The sequence below is a fragment of the Sinocyclocheilus rhinocerous genome, unplaced genomic scaffold (genome assembly GCF_001515625.1).
Source record: "Sinocyclocheilus rhinocerous isolate Xijiao unplaced genomic scaffold, SAMN03320098_v1.1 scaffold574, whole genome shotgun sequence".
Lineage (NCBI taxonomy): Eukaryota > Metazoa > Chordata > Actinopteri > Cypriniformes > Cyprinidae > Sinocyclocheilus > Sinocyclocheilus rhinocerous.
This window is the reverse complement of record NW_015659919.1, coordinates 310,298-334,632: the sequence shown is the minus strand read 5'-3', so window position 1 is coordinate 334,632 and position 24,335 is coordinate 310,298. Positions and strand designations below refer to the sequence as shown.

General features: G+C 38.2%; 2 protein-coding genes across 2 annotated transcripts; both read right to left on the bottom strand.

Annotated features, from left to right (window-relative positions):
• Nucleotides 1-2,040: 2,040 nt before the first annotated feature.
• Nucleotides 2,041-4,152, bottom strand: LOC107724314 (NADH dehydrogenase [ubiquinone] iron-sulfur protein 5-like). The gene is made up of 3 exons (XM_016533184.1): nt 4,055-4,152; nt 2,419-2,645; nt 2,041-2,342 (listed from the first exon to the last, which is right to left on the bottom strand). The coding sequence occupies exons 2-3, from the start codon at nt 2,632-2,634 to the stop codon at nt 2,238-2,240; spliced, it is 321 nt and encodes a 106-aa protein (XP_016388670.1). The 5' UTR covers nt 2,635-2,645; nt 4,055-4,152; the 3' UTR covers nt 2,041-2,237.
• Nucleotides 4,153-5,040: 888 nt separating this feature from the next.
• LOC107724316 (E3 ubiquitin-protein ligase RNF19B-like) lies at nt 5,041-23,961 on the bottom strand. Its single transcript, XM_016533189.1, has 11 exons — nt 23,698-23,961; nt 16,490-17,704; nt 11,865-12,064; nt 10,389-10,533; nt 10,145-10,307; nt 9,683-9,797; nt 8,204-8,344; nt 7,921-8,110; nt 7,666-7,800; nt 6,651-6,980; nt 5,041-6,603 (listed from the first exon to the last, which is right to left on the bottom strand). The coding sequence occupies exons 2-11, from the start codon at nt 17,086-17,088 to the stop codon at nt 6,513-6,515; spliced, it is 2,109 nt and encodes a 702-aa protein (XP_016388675.1). The 5' UTR covers nt 17,089-17,704; nt 23,698-23,961; the 3' UTR covers nt 5,041-6,512.
• Between the last annotated feature and the right edge of the window lie 374 nt (nt 23,962-24,335).

Below are 24,335 nucleotides of genomic sequence, written 5' to 3'. Positions count from 1 at the left end.
TAAGTCAACAATTCAAGTTAATTCAAGCTCAAAAATAGTGGTTTGTTACTGCCACCCACTGACCAACATACTAAATAACTAATCTTGTCTTGGTAATGTGATTGGGATGTCAAATGGATTGATGTATTCATATTAAGCTTTCCCATGGGAAGCTTAATGTGGCCACATACAGTAACATTTCCAAGATTTCTCCTTTCAAACACACTAAATACATTATTTATTTATATTTTGTTTTGTTTTGTAGTTACCTATAAAAAAAATAATAAAAGCATAATAATGAATCTGTCTGTCCTCATTGAGCTGCAGTGGAATTCAGTGTGACAGTGCAGGATTAACTGCAAACAAAACCCATCACAGAGGAGCAGCCCCGCTAAAAATACCAGTGGACATCCTGTGGACATTCTTTCCCAAATTTTAACTCTAGAAAGATTATTATCACGTGAAGACAAACAATATCTAAAATGACGTCAATTTGTATAGAGCAAGCGTTTGACCTTAAATAGGCTAAACTGAACCCATGTGATGCTGCACGTCTTCATTCCACTCGTGCACTCGACTTTACATTTGAACTGTACTCAGACAGCTGTTCTAGCGTCTCAACGGAAATATCTAGCAGTTTATGAACCATATTCATCCAATTATTCAAGCAGTTTATAAGCCATACTTATCCATTTATTTGCAAAAATGTCTCGGTAGTATAAAAGTAATTTCCCAGTTGTGCTATTTCTAGTGTGATGCTTCATTTATTAGTTTTAAATCAACAGTTCAAGTTCATTGAAGCTCAAAAATAATGTTTTTTTACTGCCACCTACTGACCAACATACCAAATATCTAATCATGGCTTGGTAATGTGATGGGGATGTCAAATGGATTGATGTATTCATATTAAGCTTTCAGCTGGAAGCTGTCCCATGGGAAGCCTAACCAAACCACTTAAAGACAGTTGCATTCAGTTCAGGCTCAAAACCAGATTTAATATACTGTACCAAACGTTACAAATAATCAGATGGTCTCATGCTACCTAAAAGATAAATTCAAGCTTTTAAATTAATAAATAAATCATTACTATAAATATATGAAGAGTTCAGATGCAAAAGCCTCTAAGTGCCATCTGAAATTTTCTACTAAAATGAGCATTTTTCTCAGGCTCCTGTGTGTAGGTTCAGTCATTTCACTTGTATAGCAATGTAATGGTTCTTTTCATTGCCATTTAAGTGAAATAACTGAACATAAACATAGGAGCCTAAGAAAAATGCTCATTTTAGAAGAAAAATTCAGACGCCACTTAGAGGCTTTTGCATCTGAACTCTTCATATATATATAGTAATGATTTATTTATTGTAATTTAGATTGTAGTTTGTTATTTTAATACATATTAAGGTGTACCTTAATATGTATTAAAATAACAAACTTATAAATTAAAATGTTGAAAAACACAAAAAAAAAAAAAACCAAGATGTGAGCTAATCATATTTCTCTTTGTCCTCCTAAATGATAATTGTTCTTACTGAAGAACATACTGTTCTGCAAATTTCTGGTTAAAAAATTATGGTTATTGTAATATATCAATATTCCCAATTTTTTTTGATAAAAAGAAAAATGTCTGAAAACAAGCAGCTTTGTCATGACAGCAGAAATATTGTAGCTTATGGGGGGACCTTTGAATATTGTGCTTTTGAGTAAAAAAAAAAATGTTGAGAACCACTGCATTATAATCAATAAGGTTTCAATAATAACTTGTGTAGCTCTTTTAGAGAAGCACACAGCCATGTCACAAGAAGAAAGAGAAGTTGTTTAAAAAAAAAAAAAACTATGAATATCTAAAACGGAATTATTTTTAACCTATGAAATTATGGAATTATTCAGTGGAGTAGAAGCATTACCAAATATATTTTTGAAGAATGTTTTGGTGATTATTGACTGAAAGAAAAAAACAAAAAAAACAACTCAAAATATCTTCTTTTGTGTTCCACAGAAAAAAGAAAGCCATGAACAACATGAGGGTGAGTAAATGATGACAGAGGGACAAAACGAACTGTCCCTTTAAAACTTGTATTACATATTTACACTAAATGATATAACAGACAGTGTACAGACACTAACAATTACACAGAATCATTATATTTATTTCGCGAACATTAAACAATGTTGATACAGCAATAATATTATAATACACAAGTGAGGAAGCAACTGTACAACAGTTTGACTGTGTTGAGAGTGATTGTATAAGGTTGGATTCAGGGCCGGGCCTCCTCATTGCCTGCGTGGTGTGGAGGGGGTGTGTAAGTTCCCTCTTTAATCATCTTCTCCTTCTGCTTACGGACCTCATATAAGCGCTGTTGCTGTAAGGAGTGATAATAGTGTTAGCAATGTAAAGAACCTCAAATACATTGCTTGAATATTTCCGAATGTGCTTACAGTCTTTCGGCGGTGCATGCACTCGTAGAAGTCTTCCAGCTCTAGTTTGCATTCCTTTTTGGCCCGGGTCTGGCCGATGCCGTGGGCGCACTCTATCCACTCCTTCTCAAAGGCATGGCAGCGAGCGACCCGCTTCTGTGGCTGTTCCCCGCTCTGAGCCAAGAGCCACTGGTCCAGATTAATCCCCAGCCTGGACTGGAGGTCAACGAACGGCATGATTCTTGGAACTGAAAATAAACATTTCATGTAAAACAAATGCAATAATGCAATCAAGCTTAGGAACACTGAACAAAGCAGTTATTCATTTTTATATAAAATTACACCTCAAGGTTTAGAAATTACTAGAACTTTAAATAAAGGAAATAAAGCAAAGTGGTCATAAGCAACTACTGAATATCTCCAAAACTTGTTTATTATTGACATGTTGATATGTTTATTGTTGACAGCAGACATGCCTAAATTATTATTCCATATATTATAGCCATATGGTTTTATGAAGGTAAATTTAAAACTTTTTAAAGACCTTTTCAAGACCAAGTAAATAATATTTAAACAATAATTTTAAGGGAACACAGTATGTCAATGTTCCCAAATGAATTAACAACAAATGGTTAAAAACTACGAAACAAGCCCTTTTATTTTTTTCAATTCATTTCTCACACACACACACACACACACACACACACACACACACACAAACACACACACAAACAGAATACTTCTGTTCCCAACAACTCAAATATGGAAATAACTATAAACTTTTAATGTACATGCAAAAACATTATGTTTGTTTCTCAGTGCTTTTAAAAATTTATTTCCTGTGCAAATGTCTAAAGTTTCTTAAATCAAGATTAAGGACACAAGAAGTTTTCTGAGAAACTGATGAGAAAATGTATTGAGTTTATGATTAAAACAAGAACAAACATCTGCCAATGGGCTCAGAAAAATCTGAAGAGAAAAGTTGTTACACCCGCTGAGCGCTGACAGATGTTTTTTTGTCTTAAGTATAAACTAAATTGGTCAGTTTCTCAGAAAAAATAATAAAATAATAATAATAACTTTTTATTTTGCATCTCAAGTAAATGTATCTTGATTTAAGAAACTTTAAACATTTGTATTGTAAACCAAGTTTTTTTTTTTTTTGCAGCAAGTTGCATGAAACATTCAATACCATAATTACATTTTAATTTAGGACTTTTTGCTCCAATTTACTACCTTTTTAAGGCCTTAATTTGTGGAAGGGCGAATTAAGAGCATTTAAGACCAGGACAAATAACGTTACAATAACAAAAATACAAATAATGAATCTGATTAGTAGCATATTCATTAGCTGGCGTTGATTTATATAAAAAAAAGCGATCTGTCAGGTTAGTTAAAACTACGTTTAACGTTAGCAACATTGGCTTGTTTATTTTATATTATCATTGCAGAATAACACAAGTTGTGCTGATAATAGTACTCCTGCTGCTGGCTAACGTTAACTGGATAGCCTAGGCCTGATAACGATAAACCCCTATGCATTTATTCTAACGTAATGCATGTAACTTCCGACGAAAGGTTTACATTCGTGCTGGTATATTTATAAATTTTACACGAATGATACAAAAGCTCTCAAATTGTAAATACAAACACTGACCGTTCAGTCCAGAGTCACTTTAACCTTCCTCAGGCCCACAGTACACGCACGACCTCTCAGCTGCCGTAAAGCAGGCTTGTTTGCGCCACTGCTGCAAACATTCTGACGTCGATGTCACGCACTCACGGTAGAGAGCAGTGTTGGCACATTTTTGGATTTTGAACTGAAGACAGAACCAGTGTAATTTTTGTAATATTTATATAATAAATATAATTCATATGCTATTTTGGGGTTAGCTTTTAGGTTTGTATTTTAGTTTTCATTTTAATTCCAGTTATTTGTAGTAGTTAGTTAGCCTATAGTAGTTTTAATAGTTTAGAAATTTTTAGTAGTTTGGTATGTGCTTTTGTCATCTTTAGTCCTTTATATATTTTATTATAGACAGACAGATAGACAGACAGACAGACAGACAGATAGATAGATAGACAGACAGACAGACAGACAGACAGACAGACAGATAGATAGATAGACAGATAGACAGACAGATAGATAGATAGACAGACAGACAGACAGATAGACAGACAGACAGATAGATAGACAGATAGACAGACAGACAGATAGATAGACAGACAGACAGACAGATAGACAGACAGACAGATAGATCAAAGTTTCTGCCATGACACATTTCTAATTTTCTTTTAAAGTTTTTGACATATTTTTATTCCAGTTAACATTTTCATAGCTTTATTTTCAGTTTGTTTTAAGGTTTTCACAATAACAATATACCTTAGGTGCATATAACTTTGACTTCGAATATTTACAGATGATTTTAGTAATATATTTTTTCTGATGAATTTTACAACCATTCTTTCAGCGTTTACTGAACCCGAGGGTCTTCTTCGTGTTGTGTTTTGGATTTTAAGCTTGAACTATAAAGTAGTACACAATGCAGTAATGTTAATGTAGTGTGTATTTATATATTATGGAGTTCTATAGAAGTCCATCAGCATATATGCGAATAAAAGAGCCGAATAAATAAGTCAAACTTGCCACAAATGAGGAAATGTTTATTTTCATGTTGATTCGAACACTCGCAGCCAGTGCAGTTCTCTTTGTGGGGATGTACAAAACAATGCCAGATTTAACACACCTTCTTTTCAGCATATTGTTTATGTAACTGAATTTAGTTAACACTCATTTCACCATAACCAGTTTAAAGTTCAAATTTATCAAGTAGTTTTCACAATCTGCTCATAAACCTGAAAACATGAAAGCATCTTCACACAACCAAAAAAAAAAAAAAAGCAAAAGATGTGACAATCACAAATCCTTTTTTGTGATTACAAGACAAAGCTAAGCCATCATTACATGTAAAAACCGAGGATTCTCTTTCTGCAGCCAAGTATAATTATGAGATTCAGAAAGCATAGCATGTTAAGAATGCAAAACAATTACACCCAAAATTAAATAACAAAATCATGACTACACCATTCAAATGTTTCCCAGAGAAGCTCCAAAAGAAAAAAAGGAAGTGCATAAATATAAGCCTACAATGTAGAACAATGATAAATAGTGGGATAAAGTGTAGGAGTGCTCATCCATCCAACCCATCTCTCTCTCCATCCATCCAGCTAGCGGGAAAATTAACATAAAAAAACTACAATTGCGCAAAACAAAAAGATTCAAAAGCCATGTGCTTAAGAAAGAGATAAAATAGGCCGAATTAAATGATATTAATAACAACAGACATGCATGTGAATGGCAGTTCCATCCTTGATACTATATGATTTTAATACCCAGCAATGAAATCAACACTGGTAAACATCCACACATACATCCATCGCTCACGTCTCAGCTCAAGAGGGCACAAACAGTGTTGTCAGTGAGTCACAGACAGTGTAAGGGATCGGAGTGCATGTGCTCTGTCTGTAAGGCAGGCAGTCAGTGATTCAAGTCAAACTGTCTGCTAGTGAAGTTCGGATCAGTCTCCCATCGCAGACCTTACTCAATCTTAACTGTGTGTGTTCATCTGTGCAAACTGGGTCAGTGCGACCAAAACAATACAATACTAGCATGTAGCAAATCATACAATTTCCAGGTCGATTTTTTAAAAATGGAGTAAAACAAACATACAAACAATACTGTAATGTGTCATCCATATACAAACCACTCGAAAACCTCTCACGTATTCATGTGCTTGGCGACATTTCACATTATTTGTCTGTTTGTTTGTTTTCTAAGGAAATTCTTCTGGTCGCGATAGACCGATTCAGCGCTTTTTTTGCTCAAGGCATTTGCGCACCAACCGATGAATAACAGTATGAATTTCTGAAGAGGTAGAGGACCTGTCCGTGTCTGTAATAACCAGACGGGACAGGCGAGCAGAGCGATGAGTTCAGTTCCATGAGCTGTCTGGATGCCATTAAGGTGTTTTAATAATTATAAAAAGCAGCAAATGAATGGGTAAAGCGTCAAAAGCTCAGAAACGGTTGGCTTTGTGCAATGGCGAGAGTCTCTTTCACACGTACAGAATGACATTGTCGGGACAGTGCAGGCTGTCGGTGGGGTTCAAGGCTCTGCAGGTGGTCTGCGGCAGGGGTGCGGAGTGGTAGCTCTTGGGGCGGGGCGAGTCGCAGTCGTCAGACGTCAGCTCTGGCAGCTCTTGGGGTGGGGCGAGTCGCAGTCGTCGGACGTTAGCTCTGCGATGTCGTCCGACTGCGTGTCGGACATCTCTAGGTCGCTGCGGATGCTTTCCGGCTGAGCGAGGGTGACGTCTCGGAGACCCTCCCTGAGTGACATCCCTGGCGACAGGCCCAGAGGGGAATCCATGATAACCCCGCTCCTGTGGGAGCTGCAGTCCTGAGGCCCCTCCCCCGAGATGGGAGCCATGGCGGCAGCGGGCGGAGCCAGATCCTCTTCAGTGGTTAGACACAGATGGCTCGGTTTCGTTTCAATGTCCACCTGGATCTCAAGGTTAGTGCCCTCTCTGAAACACAACAGATCATAGAAAAGATGAGACAAAGCATCACTTCCAGGAGTTTTTAATCAAGGTTGCGATATTCTTATATTTTGTTGTATGGATGCACCAATATTCCAATTCTGGCCCATCCACATAAGCTAATAATTATTTTCATGTTAAGGCCAAAACGAGTAATGGGCTACTGGTAACACTTATTTTACAATGTCCTTGTTATGCATTACATGTACTTACTATAGTAAGAACCATAAATGATGCATAATTACAACAACTAACCCTAAACCAAACCCTAATCCTACCTGTAACCCTTTAACATTACTCATTACTTCAATATATAATTACACTGTAACAATGACACCTTCAAATAAAGGGTTACACTTTATTTTAAGGTGTCATTGTTACAGTGTAATTATACATTTACTGAGTAATAATAATGATGGAATAATGATGCTGACAATTCAGCTTTGCCATCAGAGTAATTTTACATTTGAAAATATATTCAAATAAAGAGAAAATAGTTATTTAGAACTGTAATAATATTTCACAATATTACTGTTTTACTCAAATTAAATGCAGCCCTGGTGAGCATAAGATACATTTTTCAGAAACATTATACAATCTTGCTAATTCCTTTTGAACGGTATTGTGCATTTATTCGTTAAACAGTTGCTTTTATTGTGAGTGATTCACACACCGGTCAGGTAAGGTGTAAGAGGAAGTGATTGATCCTGCCATGCCCCTAGTGCTGGCACAGTCACTGGCCGCTCCCAAGCTGCCCGTCTCCCTTCCAGCACCTTCCTTTCCCAGCTCTGTCGCCTGCACCTCCAGCCTGAAACATAAACATGTTTCCATGAAAACAAGAACATTACCCTTATTTACAGTGTAGCTCTTGTGTATTTACCATACAGTAGAGAATGCCCTTCTGCTGACATCCCACATGCCCTCATACCTGCTGTATTTTCCTGTCCTCGCACCAAGTGCTCCTCCTGCCAGTGTGTTGAAGTGGGGCGTGTCACCCAGACCCCCTGGGGCGACGGACAGACCCTCGCTGGGAGAGGTGGTGCTGAGGCCGCTGGCTCCTCCCTCCAAACTGCTCTCGCCCAAGCTGGGAGACTTCAGCGCTCGCCATGCATCAGCAACTACATTGATGGTTCAATACAATAATCAGCACTGCAAAGTTTTTTTTTTCTGATGATACACTTGATCAATCTTTATTTTATTTGATTTTTTACCTGTAATAGGCCCGTCATCCTCATCAAAGTCTATCCTAACACCTCGTCCTTTCCCCCGGCTCACTCCGCAGCCCCCGCCGCGGCACAGAGAGATAGGCACAACACCATACACATACGCCAACATGATGGGGACGCCAATGCCTGTAGGGGAGAGATATTGAGCTATAGTCAATCTCTGGTTAAAAGGATAGTTGATGAGTAAATATGCTTAATTGGACTCAGTAAGAAACATTTCTTAATTCTTATTATTGTCAATGTTGGTAACAGTTGCACTTCTTAATATTTTTGTGGAAACCGTGATACACTACCACAAAATTTGAAGTAAGAAAGATTTCTATTCCAAATAAATGCTGTTCTTTTGAACTTCCTTCCCTTTTTTTCAACACTGATAATGTCAATCATTATTAATATTTGATCACTATTAATGATTGATAATAATTGAACAGCAAATCAGCATACTGATTTCTGAAGGATCATGTGACACTGAAGACTGGAGTAATGACTGTTGAAAATTCAGCTTTGCCATCACAAGAAAAAAAACAAACATAAATTTTAATTTTTCACAATATTACAATTTTACTGTATTTTTGATTAAATAAATGCAGCCTTGGTGAGCATAAGAGATTTATTTTAAAAAACATTACAAAAATCTCCATACTCCAAATGTTTGACCAGCAGTGTTTAATAAACATAACATTTTAGTATATTAAAACATAACTTTATAGTAATGAGTTCCATTAATGAGTTAAATACTTGTAGTGTATAGGTGGATCATATCAATATTGCTGTGACAGACATTTTCTCACAATTTCCATACATTGTACTGCACCGGAAGTTGCAGTTGCCACTGAGGCTAAATGCAGAAGCAATTGTCTATAGTGTCCATTATAATGAACAGGAACTGAAGCTTAAGCTTCACAGAGGATGCAAAAGCACCAGAGAATTATAAAATCATGTAAGTAGTCTATACAGTCTATTCACAAGCATGGCTAGAATATTCCCTAAAAATTCACCTTTTGTGTTAAACAGAAGAGAGAAATTCTAAAACAACATGATTGAGAAAAAAATCTGCAGCAAAAATGTCTTCAAGTGATCTATAACTATTTTCTATATACATTCCATTGTAGTAAAACATCTAAAAATTTGGTCACATTAGCTAAATTTTGCAAACAAAAAAGGTCCATTGACTATTGTTATTAGCTGACACAGAAGTCACTTTCAAACCAACCGGATTTCTCTTGGTCAGTGCAGCACATCTGCATGAACAACTTGAACATTTTGTAAAATCTGTGTGTAAATCTTTCGCAAAATTCCCAATTGTGTTACTATACTATTGTACTATTGAAATCACTGGTTTTTACCTCTGAAACATTAACATTACCATCATGTAAGGATATCATTTGTAAATCGCTTTGAATAAAAGCATCTGCTAAACGAATACATGTAAATGTGAATGTAAATGATTTCAGGAATACTCACCCACGCTGACAGCAGCGATGACTGGAGCCGTGATGACTGACAGAGCCACACCACCAGTGATAGCGAGATTCCTCCTGTGATGGGACGTTTTCTTGCCCTCATAGTGCGAGTGGATCTGTGACAAACAGCAGCTGTGTTACTGCACTGTCACAAATGTGCTTTTATCTGCTAAAATCTCATCTAGTGGCATCCTAAAGCTTCAAAATCGGAATCAAATCTTTGAAACAGAACAAAACGTCTTTTGTAGCATGGAAATAATGTTCAATGGCCACTCTGTATCCTACACCAGGAAGTCATGTTCAATATCAAAAGCAATTAAGCTGGTTGAGCAACACGGCTGACTTGAGGGAAATTCCCAGGCTTTTTAAGGGATGTTCTCTTCCTGATTGCAGCTGATAAAGGTTTCCATATTAACCTAAACTGTAACGCTGTAGAGAAAGGTGTGATGTTGGCACTCCGCACCTTGCGTCCAATGTAAACAGGAAGGCCGATAACCATAGCAGGAACTGCGATGCCAGCGATTAGAGTGATGCCCACCGGCGCACCAATCAAAGTGCCCAGCTGCCACAGAATCTTCTTCTTGCGACTCCATGGCTTCTTTCCCCAGAACGTACAACCTGATGGACTGAGAAGACACAGAATATTATTATTTTTCGATTCGAGCAAGTAGTTTGAGATATTCCCACTGATGGGTAGCAGAAGGTACCTGAGGTAGTGCAGGTCTGAAATCTCCTTCATACAGAGCCAGCAGAACTCAGAGCCGCAGACAGCACAGGTCATGTGATTACAGCTGCCATCGTTCATCTTGATGATGTAGGCACCGCATCGGGGGCAAGGCTTGATGTCATCAGCTGAGTGGGGATTAGAGGGTTGGGATTTAGAATTGCTGTAAACAATGTGTGCTGAGGAAGTGCTTTCTGAATGCCAGACAGGGAATAAGAGACGTTAGCAGACTCCTGCTGGAATTCAGGAGAGAAGCTAGAGAGAACTTGAGGAGGAGGAGGAGGAGGAGAGAGCGCAGTCGTTTAGGGAAAGAGAAACTTCAATAATCTGCAGTGAACACTGAAGTGCACAAAATTAAAGCGCTCAAGGGGGAAGCACACCGCAAATCAAATAATATGAGTGGCACTCTGAAACACAATAAACCAGACAGAAAGCACACTAGAGTTTTGAGTTTATTTTTATCCACTAATTCCGACGTGATAAACACTTTGCGATACGTACTTAACAGAGTAAACAGTGAAGGACTAATATACTACTGCCCGCAGCAAAACATAAACTAGAATTGTACATTTTCTGAATAAAAATGTGAATGCCGCTTGTATGTGCAAAACGTGATCCAGTGATTTGTTTTGTTGCTATGTGCTTGTGTGATCAGGGTGGTTTCTAGTGGGATCTAAGAGGTTTCTAGGGCATTGCTATGTTTTTGCTAAAGTGATTTGAGTGGTTTCTAGTTTACGTGTCAAAATGCCCATCTTTGCAAGTATACTCGTAAACACAGTAGATCGTAATTGAAAGCAAACAGCTGAGAAACTAAACTCATGTGTAACCGTATATTGGATCCGGGAAGCTCTTAAAGTGACAGCAGTCTAATATGCCTGCTGTCTGTCATTCCTGTTAATCAAACAACAAAAGAGAGAAAATCTCTCACGGCTCTCGACTAAATCAAGTTTGTAACTTTAATAAGAAGTAATATATATTTACTTTACAAAGTGAAAAATATGCAGTGTTTTTATACAATTGATTACTTTATACAATGCATGTAGCCTTTTTTATTTATTTGTTCTACTGTAGTTTTTTTGTAGTTCTACTGCTTGTAATTACGTTCTTATTCTTATTTAATCGCTGACAGTTTACTTGTCTTCAGTAAGCTTGAGTTTTTTTTTAGGCTAGTATTCTGTGATATTGACACTGGTGACAAGAATTATGAAATTTCTATAGTATCAAAAAATTTGATATCAAAAAGGCAATGAAATAATAATGAAATAAATCATTACCGTGAAATAAAATGACTCGTATCGTGATATAAGATTTTGGTCGTATCACCCACCCCTAGTTTCTAGGGCGTTGCTATGTGATTGACTCCTTGCCCAGGTACAAAGAGCCTAACCCCAAATGATATTACAGTCTCTCTCTGTTTATGGGACAGAAAAGAGTGGTTGGCTGCTGGTTAAACACTCACTGTGTCCCTGCTCGGCTGTGTAGCTGGGTGAATGGTTACTGTGCGTTCTCAAGGACAGCGCCCTCTGCTGGCGGGCCGAGTCACAGGTCTGGTTAGGATGCCAAACTTGCTTGCAGTGGTAACAGAACTCAGCACCACACCCTTCTCTTCGACACACCAGTCTGGGGCAGCTGGCACACCCAGAGGCAATGACTGCGAACCTGGCAGGAGAACAATGCAAACCAGGTCATCAGACTCTCCTAGAAAATCTATAATTAAGGTAATATGAGATATCATTATACCTAGTTGTGTGCAATCTACTCTTACAGAAGTACATGGTACAGAGATGGTATCAGACGGTAATAGTATCGTACTCTGATATATGCCATGACACTATATGATTACCATATTCACAAACAATGGTATGTCTACAGTGCTAAAAACAGAAGAAGACAAAAATGTCCTAAAAATGGATTATTGTAAAATCATATTTTCTGTAAATGTGGCTGAGCAATATGTGGACCATGTAAATATCTCAGACATTTTAGACTTGTTTTAAAAATTACACCATCTATAAGGACATACTGATGATTATGCCCACAGATAACGTTTATAAAGGCCTTGTCCACACTAATACGTTTTCATTTGAAAACGCATTTTTTTCTCTCCGTTTTGGTGTCCCGTTGGCGTTTTTGTCAAGGAAAGCTGAGCTTTTTGAAAACACTCTCCAAAGTGGATGAATTTGAAAACGCTGTTTTTGCGTTATAGTGTGGACTGTGAAAACGGAGGCTTTTGAAAACGACTGACGCATTTTTAATCATGTGATGCATATTGTACCAATAGATATCTATGTTTATACCGGTGTTGTGCCGAATTCTGACCCCCGCCAGATTATTACCCCCCTAGTATTGGTAGGTTTATGGTTAGGTGTGGGGTAGGGGCAGGATTAGGGGTGGGGTTAGGATTAGGCAATCAGATAGCAATTTCAACGAGTGGGGTAATAATTTGGCAGGGGATTGACAATGGGCACAACACTGGTATTGTGCCTGTTATGTGCTGTTCACTTTCACACTGTTGCTAAAGATGTGTTACTTTGTACACTCTTCATATTACAGTCCTGCAAAGATGACAGAAAATTTATTCAGGATTGCTGTCCTGCGGCAAAACATGAGGGCAGTTGCGTTTTAGATCAAACATATAATGTTGCAACCTGGACGCGCGTCAGTGAATGAGATATTTTCGTAAATAAAATCCTGCCAGAAGAATTGCATGAAAATTTATGTATGTTCCAACTGTACCATCTTTTATGAAGGTTTCACACATGCGTAGTAAGGCGGATTTAACGTTTTCCGACGTTTCAGCATGAATGAGAAACTTTTGGAAAACGCTTGAAAAAGGCTAATGTGGACGGAGAGCACTTTGAAACAAAAACGCCATTTTTAAATGTATCCGATTAAGGCTGAAATTAAATGGCCCCCAAAGTAATCACATACACCATAATATCAGTGTGTTCCCTACTCAGATTCTTTGTAATGTCAAATTCCTTTTAAAGTCAAGGAAAACATTAGCAGGTACAGACACTACTACATTATGGAAAATGAGAAGAAAGATTTATTCCAGTCAGTATGTTCCTGCCCTGAGAGTTTCCTAGTATTCCAGTAGCATTTTATTACTTTACTAAGAAAATTTCTTGGCTGCCAAACTCTACTTCAGACCTCAGAACAGTAAGCACAATGATTATTAACAAACATATTTTTAAGTCAAAAAAAAAAAAAAACACCATAACATTGAATCATTTTAATGATTTTATGGCTGAATAAACACATTGGCAGTAGATCAACTGGGTAGGTGGGTTTTTCCCAGTGAAAGAAAAAGCCGATTTCTCCCTCCGAATAAAAATAAAACCTACCAAACTTCCCTGTCTAACATTAGCTTATGCGTGACAAAAACAATCCCTTTAATTTTAAGTGCATGTTTTGACCTGTTGGCCGAAGTTAAAGCAGGTTCTGAAGAAAACATTCCTCCTCCAGCCGACACCTCATTAATCAGCTCAGTTGCAATGGAGAAGTGTAATGTCCTATACAAAGAGCTTCCAATTACCTGCACGTACTGGCGCACACACCCTACATGTAGAGTCAAGTCGAAACCCACCTCATTACACATGATTATGGTATCCCAGAACACTCAGAGCTCACTAGGATTAAAAACAATGAAATCAACACTCTAATTTGAAGCCCACAAAGACACCGTGGCATGCACACACGGTCAAGTGAGTAGCCAATGATTGTCTTAATCAATTTACCAGCCTCAGTTACCCATAGCAACTCTACCTCCGTGCCGCATCTCAGTTGCCACAGCAACTTATCACTGAGGGAGAGAGAAACAAGTTGTTCCCGTCTCCCATTGGCAGCTCTGGACTTTCAATCAAGCTGAAGCAAAGCTGGTTGGGGGGCTGATGGGTAATAAGCAGCACCATGGACTGGAACTGATACGCAAAATATACTGGGGAAGCTTTTCCGTCAGGGTTTGTTTCTGTGGTTCTGAGATCAAAAGTGTGTTTTTATCGTCTAAGGTGGGAGATTCCTAGTTAGTCTACAAATAGACAAATGAACCATCTGGGTGAAACTCAATGTGTCCTACAGCAAAGAAAACGTCACACTTTCATTTAATAACCTCATATGATGCAACTAACTAACCAACTAGCCAATAGTGTGATCTCGAATGACCTTTTTTGAAAAATTCCCAGTCCATCTGAAAACCCCTTATCATCAGTCGTGGGCCTGATAGGAAGTGGCAGTGACTCAAACAAGCAGAGAAGCAGACAAAATCATGTCCCTTAAATGTAGGTCACTGGCGCATCATTATGATTGACAAACCTTGGACAGGTCGTAAAAGGCCTCTGAAGTAAATCACACTTTCTCAGAATGACACATCAGCTAAACAAACGCAAGTTTTCCTTATAACTGTCCAAATGCCTCCTACACTTGTCGAAGCACACAGAACAAACAGAAACTGTTCAATACGTCCACTTACTTCTATTGAATCTGACAAAGATCTGAAATACATGCATTTAATACACTATTTGGTTTGTGGATGCCCAAATACCACGCCCTTGTTGAGATTTTAGTTTCGAAACCATTGGCTTTAATAAAGAGCTGGTTATTCTTAACAGCTTCTAGTCTCTTGGGAAGGTTTTCAGATAGATGTTGGAACATAGCTGGATTTGCTCCCATTCAGACACGAGAGCATGCTGGGCAAGAAACTAGAAATCTCTCAACCAACGCTTGGGCAATTTTAGGATGCCTACACAGTAGAGAGTGTTTGACGGATATGAATGCGTAAACTCTGTGTTGAGGGTGTGGGAAGAGCTGTGTTAGGCTGAAATCAAGAGGGAATACAGCAAATTGGTTTTCCTAAAGCTGGAGCTGACTCTGAAATTCTCATTGGCCGATGGACACTTACGTCTGGGGTGATTCTAGGAATTCTAGGTCTTATGGAGGGCACAGTCCAGTCTCAAAACATGAGCTGATGTGGCTCAGTGGTGTGTCTCTTGCTTTCAGTGCCAGAGAGCACACATTTGAAGAACTAAAATTCAAGTTTTCACTTAGACAAAAACTGAAACTGAAATTAAAATAAGGTTTCGGTAATTAAATTGCGTAATTGGCTAACTGACCTCAGGATGCTGTTCACAGTGTCGTGTTCTCAGGGGATACATTCTTTTTTGTAACAGTGCAGTGTGTCCACACTGCTTACACTGCTGTACCTCATTTAGGAGTTTCTGTCAATGATTTTGGCCCTCCAAAACTTTTTTGGCCATGTATTTTTTCACAGTTTTGGCCTAATATTTTGGGTTGGTGAATTTTTTATGCATCACTATTTAAAATACCATCTGATTATCAGTATGCTTATCAATTTCAGTAGCAGATTAGGTTGCATTTCATTTTGTGATTTCACGGAAACCAAAACATTGAAATGAGAGAAATGGAGTGTGACAGCTGTAGGCAGGGCAGCACTTCATGCCAAATTCTGCCGCCCTATTTCACCTATGACCATGTCCTCCACTGACTACAAGACAGGATAACACCTAAATGTTAAAAGTAAAGGGAAGATTCATAGTGAGGTCACCTCAGATATCAGGAAGAGAATAGGTCAGCAGTCATATCTGATATTATGTGGCAGAGAACATATTAGGAAATGAGACTTGTGACATGAGGGAATGTTATTTCCAGACTTCTTTCTGCAATGTCATAACTGTCATAAACAGACATTTTGAATATGATCAAGGTCCTTTAATTGCTCAAAAAATATCACTGGGGTTTAGATCTGGGCTTTAGGCTAGCCAAGTTCTTCCACATCATTTACTCAGTAAATCATTTGCATAATGACCTCATTATGTGCACAGGGGAGTTTAATACTGGAACAGAAGTTCCTTCCCAAACTGTTGCCACATCCCACAATTTCCTATAACGTCACTGGATGTGGTAGTGACACATCTTCACACTGGAATTTAGGAGTCTTGCCAAACTTAATTAGAAGGCCCGCAACCTTTTGGCCATGTAGCTTATATATACAGCAACATTTCCAATTCAAAACAAACAGGTAATTGTGTATATTTTATAAATCTCTAACATTCAAACCAGTCTTACCCACAGTCCGGAGCTGGACACCATCGGCAATCAGGGTCCGATGCCAGACAGCGGCGCAGCAAAAACTCTTCATACTTCTCCATCAGGCTGGGATCATCCAGGATGAGGGCCACCTGCCTTGGGGCAAGTCGTTCGGCGCACTCTGGACAGCTGAGCTGCACTCGGCTCTCGGTGATCTCGATACGCAAGTACTGCCGTAGACAGCACAGGCAAGACCGATGGCTGCATCCCTGGAGCTCGGGAAGCTGCTCCGCAGGTTGCCGCACCAGGCACAGGGGACACTCTAAGAGTTCTTGACCTCCCAGAGAGGCCTGGCTAGCGGACAAGGGTTCAGCCGGGTCTGCCGTTGAGGGGTCTGATGAAACATTAGTGGGCGTGGGGGGCTGGAGAAGCTGCTGCTGCTGGAGCTGTTGCTGTTGGTGCAGCTGTTGCGCAAGAGGAGTTCCCACATTAGCCTTGTTCACCCTGGATCCGCGTTTGCCATGGAAGAGACTATGAAAAGAGATCCTGCCTTGCTTCTTGCCCGGCCCTCGGCATTTCGGATTGGGAATGCCGCTAACAGAGGAGTGGGGTGATTCAGAGTCCTTTTCGGATCCCATTTCCCAAGAACTATCGTGTAATGTTCTCCCACTTGAGTCCTTACGAGAGGTCAGCGAGTTTGGGTTAGAGGTGAGGTTTGTGTAAAGCTTCTCAGTTCCTTCCACGGAATGATTTCAACGAAGCTCCAAACCTCAAGGACACGGACACGGACACTCCCGATACACAAAAGAATGTTTGTCAAGGTCTCAACAAATTCCAGTTAGTTTACCGTTAGGAACATTCCATTTATGAAGTCATAACTACAACAAGGATTCGTGTTTAAACAATAAACGGAAAGATAACTAGACTAATTAAGCCAAAAGGGAAAAGGATGGGGGAAAAAAGTCCTTTCACTCCAACAATCTTCTCGTAAATAGAAAAAGAAAAGGAAACAAAGAAAATTGTTGCACCCCAAATGTGTTACGAACTACAAAACTGACAGATACTGTCAATTAAAAATAGGGCGTTTAAAGACAACTAGGAAGTTCAAGTGGTTAGTAAAAAATGAATCTGGCTCAAGATAACGTAATCCTTTCTGAGGGCTCGTCCTCTTTTGGCTCCGCTAAATTCTCTTGCTCGCAGAGCCGAGATGTGTGTGCTCCAGTTTGCTGTTCTCTCTCTTCTGAATCGGCTGGTCTGTTAAGGAAGAGAAATAACACAGGAAGTTAGCACAGCGCACAGACAGCCTGCAGGAGGAGCATGCTCACGTACACACACACACTCCTCCCTTCTTTTATTCTCAGTCTCTTTTCATTTCACAGTTAACGCTTCATTGCATCCGACTCACGAAGTGACTGCCAGACTTAAACCAATTACCAGCCGTTTAAAAACGTGAAGTAATTGATTCTGTAACTTTAACTTGTTAAAAATGGATTTCTCTTATCCCATTTTCTGTCCTTACATCTTGTGTTAGATTTTACTTCTCTCATTTTCTTTGTCTCACTGTTGATGACACCCTCTCATCCACACTCTCTCACACACTCGAGCGCTCCCTCTCCACTTCACACTGCGCTGCTAGTGCAGTTGCCATGGAGATTCCCACTATGAACACAGCAAACAAGGACCCTCACAGTGACTCTGGCCCTTATGAACACATATACACACCCGGCAGATATTAACACCATACATCATATAACGCATGAGTGCATGCCTCCACTGGACTTTATTCATTTATTTTTATCTGAGAGCAACATCAATGCTGTACGCAAATGCCATACTGAAGCGGAGGAAATGGTTTTGTAGGCCAGTGTAATCTGTCAATCTCTCTGGTACATAGGCTATTCCTACTCAATAAAAACACATACTACAGCTACACAAACTCATCTAAAACTGATGTGGCCTGGTTTTCTGCTCTGATGACCCTTGGACTAATGCCTGAGTAGCACAAATCTGTTTACTTGTGCGAGGGGGAAGGGAAAGAGACCACCATGCTAGTGTTAAGCTGACAGTCAGTCCACTTATATATATTGTTTATTTTATTAGTGTTATGAAAACATAGTAGATTGTTAAGTTTGTTAATGGATCAATGACAATTAAGTGTGCCAATGATAAAGGAGGAATAATAAAATAAAAATAAAAATAAAAAAAACATACGTTTATGCCAACTATTTATTATTCAGTGAAGCAGTTTTTTTGTTTTTTGTTTGAACATATATATGTATAAAATAATAATAATAAAATAGGATGGTTTACTTTTCAAGAACTTCATTCTTTTGTCTTCATTATGATATCAGGATAGTTGTATGAATGAACCTGAATTTTTTTTTTATTTTTTTTTTTTTTTACTTTATATCCCATAAAAAAAGGTGTATTCAAGTCACATTATGGGTGAATTTTTAAATGAATTTTCACATAATTTAATAGACAAGTAAGCAACATTATGACTATACCACAGACCCCTAAGTTGCATTGTAATTACTGTAAAACAACTCATCAAAACCACAAGTAACAGTAACAATTATGTACATGCCTTATTAATAAAGTAAACTAAAGTTTATTTAGCTTATTTAGCAGGACATTAGACATTAGTTATTCAACTAGCTATACATGTATTCGAATAATCTTGCATTATTAAAACAAAAATATAATGAAATCATTATCCACTTCACTACATTTGAAGCCACAGCCATCTTGAGTGTTTCTGTATGATGTAGTGGCAGGTGGTTCAAGACAGAGCTTTCAGAAAATTCAGTACAAATTGTAATTACAAATTCGACGAGAACAGAAGGATGGAATCTCGTAATCATGATAATCATGAATGCACCTATAATAATGAACAATGATAGTATTAACACATTCATATGCAATGGTGCTTATGATAGGCTTTTTTTGTTTGTTTTTTAAACATGGTATTACTATAATCTAGTATGTCCAAAAACAGTATTAACATGGTACATGTTTTTAAAAAAAACATTATAGCTGCATTTTCCCACATAAATGGCTAGTTAGCACTGTATTTGACCAAGAGAGTAACAGCATAAAGCCCAGTAAACTAAAGCAGCCTGTTTTCTGCTGCTGTTCATGGATCTGCAAGGTACGCAGTGACAGCAGTCAGTATGACCCACTTTTCCACAGAGTGCTTTCGCATTGCTCACAGCCACTGTGTCCTGATGTCTTGAGCCATTATGACAAGAGGATGCAACAATCATCAAGCACTACGTGCTCTATACTGTACGTGACCGAGAGGTAGTAGACGCATTAAAAATGCAAAAGTCTAGTCGACGGAAACAGGAAAATTCCATACGATCTCAGCTGATCTGCCTATTCTGAACAGGCAGACTGAAAAGGTGGTGTTGAATCATAGCAGGTTAAATGAAAAAGAGTCTCTCGTCTATATATATATATAACTTAGGGCTGAGATGGTTGGTAATAGCCCTCCATTCCACTTCAGCAGCCTCTGCTAATGCAACCGATGACACAATTACCATCTGTGCTCTCTGAGGTTTAGTGTGTGTGAGGGATGCTAGCGGGTGCACAACAAAAGCTGTTTCTGGAAAATCTGTGTTACATCTCGGCACCAGAGCGCAAGTTTACAAAGCAGAACCCACTGTATGTGTGTGTGTGTGTGTGTAATGGGCGTGGCTGCATTGTTGTACAACAGAAGTTGCTCTATTATTTATCAGCTGTGAATGACATGTCGATTCACAAGAAGCTGTTTTCTGCTTACAGTGCTGCAGCTGGAAACTAGCAGCCTGCTTTTTCCATTTAGGAAAGAGTTTATTTAAAAACTTTGAAAACAGTTGGAACAATCCACAGCATAAGCTCCCAGACCTTGTATGATGAAGGATGGATCCCTGTTACCGCGAGTTTGCTTTAGGTTTTATCACTACAGCCAGAGTTTGTAACTAGATGCAAAGTATAAAACACACACAAGAGAGAAAACATCAAAGAGATGTTGATCACGGAGAAAGGGGAAATTCTAATAGTCACTAATATAATCACTAATAGTCATAATCAAATGTAATATTAATGTTATACTACTAATAATCAAAATGCTTATTAAATTATATAATTTGTTTGTATTGACAAAATAAGTTATTTACTATATATACTGGCTTTATTACCTTGCTATTACAATTGTAGACTCTTAATAATAATTTAATTATGGTATTTAGCATGTAATACTGGGAAATGTACCACAGTGAATTTTTTTTATTTTTACTTTTTTTTTCCATATTGGCTATATTGAAAACGGGAAACAACTTCTGATGAAGTCATAATGAAAGCAGATCCTTACTACAGACACTTACTGTAAGTGAGATCCCTTATAAGGAACAGGAATATTAGTTTCATAATCTCTTACTGTAAAGTTTTGTTTCAGAACGAATCGTGTTTTTTCCAGACCATTTATCAACATGTCACAGAGGCATTCCGAAGATGAATTATTAACAGAAACCACAAATGAACCATGCAGGCTACAAATCAGCATAGGTTTGCAAACTCTGGGGCTATTATGAGAACACAGCACAGAATGAGGACACAACACATTTCACACAAACGCAGAATAATAAGCTAAATATAATTAAACAATCGACAGAGCATTGAAAGAAGAAAAACAGAAAATAATTGTGCATAGCTTGGCCTCCCGCCAGCCCTTACCGCACAATCCATCTTGACAAACTCATTACCGTGAGAGATAAGACAGAGCGAGACTGACACTGCCTCAGCACTTCCGCCGCGACAGACCCTGAAAGCACACCTCAGCACTTTCATATCATCCTACAGCCCTAGACCACGGCTCCGTCTGTCTCTATCTCACACACACACACCAGTCACATGGACCAGTTGGTGTACAGGTGGGCTACTGGATCTCTAGTCATTACATAACCATTTGAGTCACATCTGAAGCTCCACTGAGGCTTATTGTTCTTAGCAAAGCCTGCAGGTGTCCTGCCGTCTTGTTTTCCATCTGCATCTTTATCATATTACACAAAGTAGCTTCAGAACGTTGTTGATTTCAGTTAACAGAATTGTCATTATTTACTCATCCTCAAGTTCCAAACCTATTTGATTTTCTTTCTTTTGTGGGACAAAGAAAAGAGGAAATGTCTCAAAAGTATTTTAAAAGTAGCCTAGTTCAAATGGTTTTTAGCTATATTTATTTCTTGTCTTCTGAAAACATATGACAGGTTTGTGTAAGAACCACACTTAACTCTGATAATCTCAAGAATCTAAAAAAAAAAAGGATTCACAAATGGCACATCACTAGATTAAAAATAGTGACCAGCACATTCTTCAAAATATCTCCTTTTCTGTCCCACAGAAGGAGGAAACTCATACAGGTTTAGAACAGTGTTATGATTAATAAGGAAGTATAAAACTATTTTAAAAAAACATATCTGTTAGTTGAAAAAGCTGAAATGATATAAAATATAATTATTAGATGAAAAACTCACTCTTAAAAAGATGAAAATTGAAAAATGTTGGAAACTAACTGAAATAAATATATTTAAGTTGAAACACTAAAATTACTAAACTAAAATAAAAAATTAAAGCTAATTAAAAACAAAAACTAAATACAAATCAAAAACACTACAATTACTTAAACTAAAACTAGAATTGAACATGTAAAAAGGCTAATTTAAAATATTAACAAATACTATAATAGTATGTAAATAATACTACAATAACACTGGTTTTAGACTGATTAGATTGTAAATAATGTAATTATGACAGATTTTTGTGGTGTAGGGGTAAAGTAATCCATACACAGAAGATTTAGTTAGACAGAACTGTCAGTATTCTGTCAAGTTTTGAGCACACGTACGCAGTTTAACCTCTCCATTGTGACGGGGAGGGCAGGAAGTACTGCCAGACGGTCTAACTAACCCATTAGATGAGTTGTGATACTTAAAGAAATCTCTTTAATCTGTGAGTCTGTGTGAATATCTGTGCAGAGCAGGTGGTTGAGTTGATCCATGTCCCATTCTTGCTAAGAACCAGGCTGTCTGTTCTCCAGCTAACCTCATCCTTTATCGTATCCTCACAGAAGTCAAAATCTCATATCACGTCTCAAAACATGCCACATTCACACTCACCTACTATTGTAAATGAGGCTGGTACAAAAGAAAAACAGCCAGGCTTCCTGTGAAACCAAACTTCTCGATTTTATCAGTTCTTAACAGTCACATGCTGGTTTACGGTAAATTGGATAGCCCAGAGAAAAAAAACAAAAAAAACAAGACAAGACTGGAATTAACCGTATGCTTGCTGACACAAAAGAAGAAATGAAACCAAAGTCATTCTGTGCATTCCTTGCTTACTCTAGAAGTGTTGTCAAAATGTCTAAAACATACACAGTTACAAAGAATTCATGAAATACTGTAAATTTCATGATGAACCAGGACACTCTATATTTAGAAAGGTGTTATTGAGGAAGCAACACCACAAAGGCAGACCGGGCCTCAGCCAGAGTCAACAAAGCAGTCCAGGAAGGACAAGAATCTCAATTCATAAAAACGGACATGTTATGTGCACATGGAAGAGGTGACTAGATGTCCATATGTCTAAATTTAAAGCTGCCGAGGGAATTAAAAATAATAAATTAATGTCATTTAAATATTAGCTTATTTGTGCCCTGCCTAGTTCAAGCTTAACCTCTGAAACATTAAATATATACTAAATTTTGTCCCTAAATGGTTTCATTTAAATAAAAGCTTAACTACTAAAACATAACTAAATTAGCAATGTATAAAATAGCTCATTTACATGATAGATAAACAGATAGAAGCGTAACTGCTGAAACTCATGTACATCAATATTATACGTGTACACACACACACGCACACACACATAACGTTATACATACATACATACATACATACATACACTGTCCCTAAACTGTGTCTTGCCTAGTGTAGCGTAGTAGTAGCGTGACTATTGAAACATAACTAAATCAGCAGTGTGTACAAAATATCTAGTTTATTTGCTGCCCTTATTAAAGAACGTTACTGCGCTTAAAGAACAGTCTACAGTAAAACAAACCTATGTTGATTAGGTCCAGGTGGCCTGTCACCTAACTGGGATGTTTACTAATATCAGAACACTTTGACAACCCTATTGTATTTTAAAACCACAGACCCTTATAAGACTAAAGCGTAACCATGACGACAGGTCTGTTGAGCACTTACCGTACAGATGGATCAGATAGTAGCGTTACTGAGAGTAAAGTGAAGCAGAATAGGGCGGAACGCAGTGAGCTTCGGTGCTATTGTACACCATGTACATTCAACCAACTGTCCTGTAAATCTGACAAATCTCACCCTAGAGGCATCCGCTACTACATTCCCCGAGAATCAGTCCAAGGGGAAGATGTCAGCCCTTTTTTCCCCTGCCCTGTACGCGATATTGCTCAGATTATGTCCGCAGTTTGATTCTCTTTTCCATTCACGTCACCGAGGAAAGCCCCTGCGTGTGACGCCACTCATTTTCGAGACGGAAACCCCGCCCACTGACGTCACCTCGAAACGGAAATGAACGCGCGTCTCACTGCCAGCCAGGAACAGAGTTTTGATTGTTTAATAACACACGTCCTTCGAATGCATATTCAAACCATTTTTGTATTAGTATAACTACGGTTCAGTGACAAACACGGGAAATAATTTAAATAAGGTCGTGTAAAACAGTGGTTCTCAACCAGGGGACTGGGGGCCAATATTATTATAACCACAGAAACGTATTAACTTATTAGACAGAGGAAGGGCTTTAAATATTTTCTTGGACAAAGGGGAGCTTAGGAGTCAAAAAGGTGTAGAACTACTGATTTATA

Coding starts and splice junctions, on each gene's coding strand:
- LOC107724314 (XM_016533184.1), bottom strand. CDS start 2,634: ATGCCGTTCGTTGACCTCCAGTCCAGGCTGGGGATTAATCTGGACCAG. Junction 2,343..2,418: donor GCATGCACCGCCGAAAGACT/GTAAGCACATTC, acceptor CACTCCTTACAG/CAACAGCGCTTATATGAGGT.
- LOC107724316 (XM_016533189.1), bottom strand. CDS start 17,088: ATGGGATCCGAAAAGGACTCTGAATCACCCCACTCCTCTGTTAGCGGC. Junction 10,308..10,388: donor TCAGACCTGCACTACCTCAG/GTACCTTCTGCT, acceptor GTGTCTTCTCAG/TCCATCAGGTTGTACGTTCT. Junction 6,604..6,650: donor TCGCCCCACCCCAAGAGCTG/CCAGAGCTGACG, acceptor CCCCAAGAGCTA/CCACTCCGCACCCCTGCCGC.